The sequence below is a fragment of the Cebus imitator genome, unplaced genomic scaffold, assembly GCF_001604975.1.
Source record: "Cebus imitator isolate Cc_AM_T3 unplaced genomic scaffold, Cebus_imitator-1.0 Scaffold509, whole genome shotgun sequence".
Taxonomy (NCBI): Eukaryota; Metazoa; Chordata; class Mammalia; order Primates; family Cebidae; genus Cebus; species Cebus imitator.
The window spans coordinates 915,375-925,190 of NW_016107824.1; the positions used below are offsets into that span (position 1 = coordinate 915,375).

Sequence of the window (9,816 nt, forward strand, 5' to 3'; positions counted from 1 at the left end):
GCAGACCCCGTGTCACCGTGTGTTGTACGCAGGCCCCCGTGTCACCGTGTGTTGTACGCAGGCCCCGTGTCACCATCTGTTGTATGCAGGCCCCTGTGTCACCCTGTGTTGTACGCAGACCCCGTGTCACCGTGTGTTGTACGCAGGCCCCCGTGTCACCGTGTGTTGTTTGCAGATGCTCTGTTCCTGTTTTGTTGAGGGAGCCCCAGAATGGCTTTGTGAGAAGCCAGCTTGTGGGAGGTGTGGAGGGGTCATCCCAGGCTGGGTCCTCTCAGGCCCTGCTAGGGGAGGGTGGTAAAGGGGTCAGGTGGCTGCTAAGAGGGATGGGCGGGCCCCCACAAGGCCAGGGTGATCCCAGTGGGGCGTCCTGGGGATTCAGAGAGCCTAGGGCTTGGCAGGTTTTGGGGAGACCCCTCCTGGCCTTGTGTGGTAGGGGGACAGCCCCACCCACGCACGCAGCCCCTGACCCCGAGTCCTGGCGGGTCTGGGCGAGGTTTCTCTACCTGTCAGAAGCGGTTCCGGGAGTCCGGCGAAGCACAACCCCGGCCCGCCCCTGCCCACTGCAGGTGGCCATCGACTTCACCGCCTCCAACGGGGACCCGCGAAACAGCTGCTCGCTGCACTACATCAACCCTTACCAGCCCAACGAGTACCTGAAGGCCCTGGTGTGTGTGGGCGAGATCTGCCAGGACTACGACAGGTGTGCCCTGCTCACAGCCGCTCCGTCCCTGGGCTCCAGGTCAGGCCTGGGGCCCATGAGGTGGGCACTGTGAGTGAGGTGGTCCGCTTGGAGGGCTGCGAGGAAGGCTGGGTATCGTAGCAGCCCCAGAGTCTCGGGCTGACATGGCCCTGGGGACGTCTGTGTCCCACTTTGCCAGACCAGCAAGCCGAGGCCACAGAGGCTTGGGGTTCACCCACAGATGCTCTGCCAGGGAGGGCCCTGAGCTCCTCCCCACAACGCAGGGTCCTGGCCTGGAGCTTGGGAGAGGACGCCCTGAGCTCTTCCCCACAGACCCCTCTGAGTTGGTGAGGGCCACAGAGGTTGCCTTGGCCCCACACGACCCCTCCTGGTGTCCAGGAGCCCCCCGAGGAGGCATCTGCAGGGGGACAGCTTGTGCACAGGCATGGCCTTGGGAGGCCAGCCCGAGGGCAGCTGGGACTGTCCACGGCTCCCCATCCTATGCGCTGGCTGGTGCGTCCGCTGCCCGAGACTAATTCCTGATTATGGCCTGTGCTCACTGCTGTGATCGCCAGGCCTGGCCGCACGTGGCCTCGTGTCCTGGGCACCAGTCGTGTCTCCCCAGAAGCGGCCCTCACAGCAGCCACGTGAGCTTAGGGCCCCTGGTGACCGGCCTGCATCTCTTCCAGCGACAAGAGGTTTTCTGCCTTGGGGTTTGGAGCCCGGATTCCTCCCAAGTATGAGGTAGGAGAACCCGAGGCCTCGGAGCTGCGCCCGTCCCACAGGTCCCGGGAGAGGGTGGCCTGGCCCAGGGATCCCTGGTAGGATGGGATTGGGGCGCAAAGCGGGAACGTTACCCTTCCCGCCAGAGGTTGGCCTTTGACTTCGTAGGACTTGTTAGCTTGAAGGGTGTGTGGAGACCAGCTCCACGTTCCTTCAGGAGATGGGGAAGCACATTAGTCTGGAATCTTCTATTGCACGTAACAATTCAACTGGCTTCAGCAGAAAAAATGGTGTATGGGGATTGACTGGCTGATGTAAACCTCAGGCACTGCTGGGTCCGGGGCGTCTCCCGCTCTGTCCCTGGGCTCTGCAGAGCATGGCCACGCACAGGGTCGACTTCCACTAAAGCTCCAAACCTCCCCCTCTTAGTAGGGGGGACATGGGGGCTGTGGGGGGTGGAGCAGCTGACGGAGCCCTCTTGTCCCCACCCAGGTGTCCCATGACTTTGCCATCAATTTCAATCCTGAGGACGACGAGTGTGAAGGTAGGCGCCCACGGCAGGCCCGGGGAGGGGTGCAGGGGGCCTGGCTCAACCCCTGCCCCCAACAGGCATCCAGGGTGTCGTGGAGGCCTACCAGAACTGCCTGCCCAGGGTCCAGCTCTACGGCCCCACCAACGTGGCGCCCATCATCTCCAAGGTGGCACGTGTGGCGGCGGCCGAGGAGCGCACCGCGGAAGCTTCTGTAGGTGCCCAGGGGGCGTGGTGCATGCGGGATGTGGGGTCAGCTGCGTGGGCACCAGCGCGTGGTCAGCAAGGCGGGCAGGCAGAGGGAACCAGCAGAGGGGGCAGCCGTCAGGACGGAGCTCGGGCGTGCGGGGGCCACAGCGGGCCGACTGCATCTCCCCTGGCGCTGCTGGGGCCCCGGCCACAGGGCTGTCCATCGCCTCACAGCCTCGTGGCCGCAGCTCAGCGACGCTGCCCCTCTGCCGTTCCACCGTTTGGCTGCACGCGCGTCACCATTTTGTTTGCATGTGTCTCTGGGGTCACAGCCAGCCTGTTGCCTTTTCTCTCTTTCTTTGAGACGGAGTCTCTGTCTCCCTCTGTCACCCAGGCTGGAGTGCGGTGGCGCGATCTCAGCTCACTGCAACCTCCGCCTCCTGGGTTCGAGCGATTCTCCTGCCTCAGCCTCCTGAGTAGCTGGGACTGCAGGCACCCACCACCACGCCCGACTAATTTTTGTATTTTTGGCAGAGACGGGGTTTCACCATGTTGCCCAGGCTGGTCTCAAACTCCTGATGCTGTGATCCACCTGCCTCGGCCTCCCAAAGGTCTGGGATTACAGGCGTGAGTCCCTGCACCCAGCCTGTTGCTTTCTTTTAATATTTTATTTTGGAGAAACATGAAATTTATGGGTGGCAAGAGAGGTGTAGCAGCTCCGGGCTGCCCTTCGCTTGGACTCAGAGTCCCTGTAACTTGGCCAGCCGCCCTCCCCGGCCTCTCCCCACCTGTGCAGAGTCACTTTTCGCTTGCTTTTTTTCTTTTTTTTTTTTTTGGAGACAAGGTCTCACTCTGTCGCCAGGCTGGAGTGCAGTGGTGTGATCTCGGCTCACTGCAACCTCCGCCTCCCAGGTTCAAATGATTCTCATGCCTCAGCCTTCCAAACGGCTGGGATTTCAGGCACCCGCCACCACGCCCAGCTAATTTTTGTATTTTTAGTAGAGATGGGGTTTCACCATGTTGGTCAGGATGGTCCCAAACTCCCGACCTCAAGTGATCCGCCCGCCTCACCACAGTGTTGGGATTAACTGTTTGCTTTCTAAAGCCTTTGAGAGCAAGCTACCTGCCTCCCACTGAAGCTGTTCACATTGACCTGCCAATTTAAGGACATTCTTGTTGGAGACCGTACAGTTTAGTTCTGAAGTGGAGGGGGTTGTAGGCAGTTCTCCAGAGCAGCTCTGTTCCCAGGGCTGAGCAGAGCCGGGGTTGGCCCTGCCAGGCCTTGGCCCCTGATTTGGGCTGCTCCTACCTTGCTCTGCTCCTGTACTACCTTGACTTTGTCCAGACGCTGGCCATGTGTGGCCCTATTGCCCAACTGCCCAGCATCCTGGAAGGGGGTAGCCCCCACATTTTACTTTCCTGGGCACAGAGCCCTCACAAGCCAAGCTCCAGGAGCAGGAGTTTTGCAGGGAGGGCAGGCGGGGGCTTTGCAGGGAGGGCAGGCGGGGGCTTTGCAGGGAGGGCGGGCAGGGGCTCCTTCAGGGCTGTGCAGCTCCTCTTGCCCCCTCCTTTTGGGTGCTGGGTGCTGGGTGCTGACCTGCCCGTGATCCTGCACGCACGGGGACTTTGGCCAGGAGCAGCCCATTTGAGAGACCCTGACCGTGTGGCCAGGGAAGGATGGACCTTGGTGAGCCAGGCAAGTGTGCCTTCTGCTCAGAGTGAGTTCGTCGGTGCCTTTTCTCTTTTTTTCTTTCATTTATTTATTTATTTAATTTTTAGTAGAGACAGGGTTTTGCAGGCTGGACTTGAAGTCCCGACCTCAGGTGATCCACTTGCCTCACCCTCCCAGAGTGTTAGGATTACAAGCGTGAGCCACCGCGCCCGGCCTGTATTAGCAAATTTTTAAGTGTGCAATAAAGACTATTTACCTTAGAGAAGTATTGCACAGCAGATCTTTAGAACTTATTCATCTTTCTAAATGAAAATTTTATGCCCTTGATTAGTAACTTTTCATTACTGTGCTCTTCTCCCCCATCCCTCGTAACAATTTCACTCTCTGATTTTATGATTTTGACTATTAAATACTTCATCTAAGTGGAATCATGCAGTATTTGTTCTTCTGAGTGACAGAAGAACTCTTCTTCTTCTTCTTCTTTTTCTTTTATTTTTTTGTTCTTTCTCTTTTCTTTTCTTTTCTTTTGAGACAGGGTCTCATTCTGTCACCCAGGTTGGAGTGCAGTGGCGAGATCACAGCTCACTGTAGCCTCCACCCCCTGGGCTCAGGTGATTCTCCCGCCTCAGCCTCTTGAGTGAGTAGCGGGGACCATAGGTGCGCACCACCATGCCTGGGCTTGCCCTTGCTTTTTAAGCAATTTCTATCCTTAATTTTTTTCCATTTAAAAAAATATTTTATTACTGAGAATTTCAAACATCAAAAGTCAAGAAACAGTCCCAGTGCAGCCACCTGTACCTTTAATCCCAGCACTTTGGGAGATCAAGGTGGGAGCATTGCTTGAGTCCAGGAGTTTGAGACCAGCCTGGATGTCAGAGTGAGACCCCTGTGTCTACAAAAAAGAAGTAAAAAATTAGCTGGGCATGGTAGTGTGCCCCTGTGGTCCCAGCTACTTAGGAGGCTGAGGCTAGAGGCTCACCTGTGCCTGGGAGGTTGTCCCTCTGGGGGACAGAGCGAACTCCTGCCTCTAAAAAGCAAAAAAAGAAAAAGTCAAAAAATAGCAGAATAAATCCCCACAGATTTATCATCCAGCTCAGGAGTGGCCCTGTCTACACCCCTTTCTGAATTTTAAAAGTTTTATTCTTTTTACTTTGAAATAAGTTTAAATTTACTGAAAAGTTACAAGATGTCTGAGGCCCTGCGGCAGGGGGACACGAGCTGCTCACGTGTCACACTTCCGCTTCGTGTCCGTGTGGTTTTCTATTCGTCTGTTTTATCTTCTCAGTTTTTTATTGTGATAAAATATGCACAGTTTTAAATTTACCATTGTAACCTTTTTCTCTCTCTCTTTTTGAGATGGAGTCTCATTTGCCGTGCAGGCTGGAGTGCAGTGCTGTGATCTTGGCTCACTGCAGCCTCCGCCTCCCGGGTTCAAGAGATTCTCCTGCCTCAGCCTCCCGAGTAGCTGAGATTACAGGCACCTGCTGCCATGCCCGGCTAATTTTTATATTTTGGTAGAGGTGGGGTTTCACCATGCTGGCCAGGCTGGTCTCAAACCCCTGACCTCAAGTGATCTGCCCTCCTCGGTCTCCCAAAGTGCTGGGATTACAGGTGTGAGCCACCTGTAACCATTTTAATGTGTCCGTAACCGTTTTAATGTGTCCAGTTCAGAGGCACTGAGTACATTCGTGATGAAGAAACATCACCTACATCTAGTTACATCTTCATGCCAAATGGGAACCCTGTATCTGCTTGCATCTATTTTTAATTTATGCAAATATTATTGTGATACTCTGACGCTTTTTAAATTTGGCACTGCACACACACTCATGCACACACACATACGGACGCACACACAGACATGTATACACGTGCACGCACATTCACGCACACACATACATGCGCACACACGTGCACATGCGCACACACACGAACACACACACATACAGGCATACACTCATGCATACATGCGTATACACGTGCATGCACACAGACGTGCGCACGTGCACGTGTGCACACACATACACGTGCACACATGCTCCCACACACATGTATACACACATGCACACACTCATGCATTCATGTGCACACACATGCACACACACGTATGCACACGTGCACACACAGGTTACATACATATACACAAGCACACACACACACATATACACATGAGCACATATGCACGCACACATGCACACATGCGTACACACATACATGCGCACACACAGGCACACACATTTGTGAACTGAGAGCAGGTTGCAGTGTCATGCTTTCTACCCCTTAATATTTTATGTACATTTCATAAGAGCAAAGATATTCTCTCATATGACTGCAGCACAAATACAGATTTCAGGAAATTTTATTTAGATGCAATACTTTTATCTAATGCATAGAATATGTTCCAGTTTCGTTGATTGGCCCAACAATAACTTCCCGAGCAGCGTTATTCCTGGCAGAGGACCCAGTCCAGAATCCAGGCTTGGGTTTGCCTGTCAGGTTTCCGTGGTGTTTTGAAGCGAGTCTCAGACAGTTTCATCTGTGCATGTCAGCTTCAGCCTGTCACGAAGATAAGCACTCTTTAAACAGCCAGGACACCTGGTCACACCTAAACCACCACTCCTGGCGTTGCCCGTTGTCTGGGGTTGTGTTTCCCGTGCTTACCTGTGACATGGTTTTCTGTGGTTAGACCTGGGTTGAAATGAGGACTCAGACATGATCAGCTGAGCCCTCCATCCCTCTCCAGACACCAAGCTTCCGTCCTAGCGGGCTCCACGATGGGTTTTGGTGCCTGGTGTTTGCACAGTTTGCAGGGGGTGGGGGGCTTTCTGAGGCTGAGCTGTTTATCTGGGGGCTGGGAGCCAGGCTGTGCACAGCTGTGGGTGCATGTAGCCCTGGACCAGAGACGGACTTGCAAACAGGTAATTCTTCCCACAGGCCTGGGGCTCCAGAGGGGCAATGGGGAGGGCGCAGAGCAGAGCCCCTTGGAGAAAGTGACATCTGAGCGGGTCCCGGGGCCCCTGTTCCTTTCCAGGACCCATCTACCCTCCATGGGAAGGGCTCAGCCAAGGCCAGCCCGGGAGAGGCTGCTGTGGGCTTCCGCTCTGCCCACGGCAGGGACCGCCCAGCCCCCGGGGCAGCAGCTCAGGCGAGCCCTGTTTCTCGTTTCTTGTTGTCCACAGTCTCAGCAAGATGATTGAGTGGGTTTTTTTCTTTTTTTCTTCCCCCTGCCCCTCAGTGGGTTTTTTTTTTTTAAGCAATGGATTTTACTTGAAGTTCCATTCTGTCTTGTTACTGCACAGCAGGTGCCCTGGAGAGATAGGGCCAGGGTGTGTGGGTCCAGGTCTGGTTCCTGGGAGTGGAGGTTTCTCCTTCTCTGGCCTCGGACCACCCATCTGGCACCGCAACCTCATCTGTAAAATTCGGGCTTCATAGCATCCCCTCCAGAGCCCTCCGTGAGACTCGTGGACATTTCCCGAGTTGGGGCACAGGAGGCCCAGAGCTGACTGCCCGCCGCAGGGCGGGGTGGGGGACCCTGAGCCATCGTTGCTTATGATGCCTGTGACACAGACGTCACCCTCTGGAAGGCGGTCCTAGGAAGCTCTGACCCGCGAAGGCCGCTCTGGGCTCTCTGGGGGCCTATGGGTTGCGGGGCGCACGTGGGCACAGCAGGTGCGGTGCTGCCCACTTCTTCCTCTGCCCCCAGCAATACTACATCCTGCTGATCCTGACGGACGGCGTGGTGACCGACATGGCCGACACACGGGAGGCCATCGTGCGCGCTTCACGCCTGCCCATGTCCATCATCATCGTGGGCGTGGGCAACGCCGACTTCACCGACATGCAGGTCCTGGACGGTGACGACGGCGTCCTGCGCTCCCCCCGGGGTGAGCCCGCGCTCCGAGACATAGTGCAGTTTGTGCCCTTCCGGGAGCTCAAGAACGTGAGTGTCTCAGGGGGCTCGGCAGAGGCCGACCTGGGGTCCCTGTGCATACCACTGCCCCAGGCCCTCCCAGGCCAGGCTCACGCCAATGGACGTGGCAGGTCCCATCTTGCGTCTGGGGGTCCCAGGCTGTTCTCCACTGATTGAGAACGGTACCTGAAGCTGAGGCTTTCAGCACCTGAAAAGCCTCCCATTGTGAAGCTCATCAGATCTACAGAAACACAGAGAACAGCATGAGGGGCTCGGGGCTCCAGCATGTAGCTGGATCCATCTCCCATTGCTGCCAACCTCTGTGACCCAGTGAGACACCCACAGTGCACACAAGGTTCCACACAGTGAGGCACGCATGTCACTGCATGCCTCTGCAGTAAGATGTGTGTGCCACACGGACACCTGAGGCTCTGCGCAGCAAGATGCTGCAGACATGCATGAAGGCAGACACACATGACATTCCACACAGCGAAACACGTTACAGACACATGAAGCTCTGCAGGGGGACATCCACGCCACACAGACACACTTGGGCTTTGCTGGGGGGACCTGGGCCGTGGAGGGGGCCTTGCCTCACCTCCCAGGCAGCCTGTTTCCTCTCTGTGCCTGAGGGGCTGGAATTACCCACATGCAGCCTCATGTGGCTGACGTCCTTAGCAAGGCTGGCCCGGGCCCCAGTTGAGCCCCTGGTGGGGGCAGGAAGTCACCAGGGTGCAAAGGCCCCAGCTCTGGAGGACGAGGCCTGGCTGTGGCCCAGGTGTGGGGACAGACAGACGATCTCGAAGGTCCCAGACGTAATCACGTTGTCCTGCCCTCCAGGCGTCCCCAGCGGCGCTGGCCAAGTGCGTGCTGGCTGAGGTGCCGAAGCAGGTGGTGGAGTACTACAACCACAGAGGCCTGCCCCCAAGAGGCCTGGGCACCCCTGCCCCAGAGGCCAGCCCAGGCTGCACCCCCTGAAGACATGGAGGGGGTGGGGAGGGTCAGGGAAGGTGGGGCTGTAGAGCTTCCATCTCCAGCACCTTTGGAGGTCCCTTAAGCTCCCTCTGACCTCCCCAAAGCCGCCAGGCCCCACCAGGTCTGGGGACCCCAAGGCTGAAGGGTGACAAAATATGGGCCCCCATGCCTGGCCCTGCCTGAGCCAGGTGGGTGCAGGGAGGGAGATTGTGAGGGACTTGCAGGGCCTGGGAGCTCATCCAGGGAGACCCTACCCCAGTGAGAAGGGGCACAGGCTGGGGGCTCTGCTTTGCATCTGATCTTTGCGGGGGAGGGCCAGCAAGGCAGCACCCCAGCCCCCGAGAAAGCCCGGGGCACCCGGACACCCTGTCCCCACAGTCAGCTTCCTTCTGTCCCTGCTGGCGCCCCTGACCCGCCCTGTGCTTTTTGCCATCTGGCCTCTGTGCTCAGGCCTGTGGGGTCTGCCTGTGTGGCTTCAGGATTAATAAAATGTCACCCTAACCCTTGCAGGTGTCTTGTGTCTTCAGTCTTCCCCCACCACCCCCAGAGGACTGGGCCTGGCACTGGTGGGTGGGCCGGTGAATCTGCGGCAGGGGATCTTCCAAAGGCAGCACACCAGGGACCCCCGTACTGAATGGAAGACCCTCCCAGGGGTGCGAAGGCTTGGCATGGGGAGGGGGTAAACTGGACCATGGCTGCCTCCACCCCCAAAGGAGCTCCACTCGGCTTCCTGGGACTCCCCAGACCTGGAACCCACTCAGTGAGGGTTGTGGCTGTGACATGGGTGCCTCCCACATGGCCTGCACCGTGGGGACCCGGGCTGGGGGCACTGGGTGAAGCCTGGGTGATGCCAGCCACACTTGGGTGCTTGTGCAGCCAGACACTGACACTTGCAGGAGTCTCCTCCCCCTGAATTTGAGATTTCACCTGAATTATCTTGAATGGGAAAAACATTGTCCTAACCCTGAATCTAGGCCCACCCATCCTCCCATGTATCCATGCACCCATCTGTCCATCTACATATCCATCTGTCCACCCATCTACCCCTCTACCCATTCATCCACCCACTCATCTACCCATCCACCAATCCACCCATCCCCCCACCCATCCCCCCATCCCATCCACCATCCATCCACCCA

The 9,816-nt window shown here is 56.9% G+C and overlaps 1 protein-coding gene across 2 annotated transcripts in view; it reads left to right on the forward strand.

Moving 5' to 3' along the window:
• The window catches only part of CPNE7 (copine 7), a 19,562-nt gene extending 10,382 nt beyond the window's left edge, over positions 1 to 9,180 (forward strand). For both annotated transcript variants that reach the window (XM_017513950.1, XM_037733257.1), the window contains exons 10-15: positions 567 to 700; positions 1,369 to 1,423; positions 1,895 to 1,946; positions 2,012 to 2,145; positions 7,496 to 7,732; positions 8,543 to 9,180. In XM_017513950.1, the coding sequence (XP_017369439.1) occupies positions 567 to 700; positions 1,369 to 1,423; positions 1,895 to 1,946; positions 2,012 to 2,145; positions 7,496 to 7,732; positions 8,543 to 8,680 (750 nt within the window). In that variant the 3' untranslated portion in view covers positions 8,681 to 9,180. The remainder of the gene's footprint in view (positions 1 to 566; positions 701 to 1,368; positions 1,424 to 1,894; positions 1,947 to 2,011; positions 2,146 to 7,495; positions 7,733 to 8,542) is intronic.
• Positions 9,181 to 9,816: the final 636 nt, after the last annotated feature.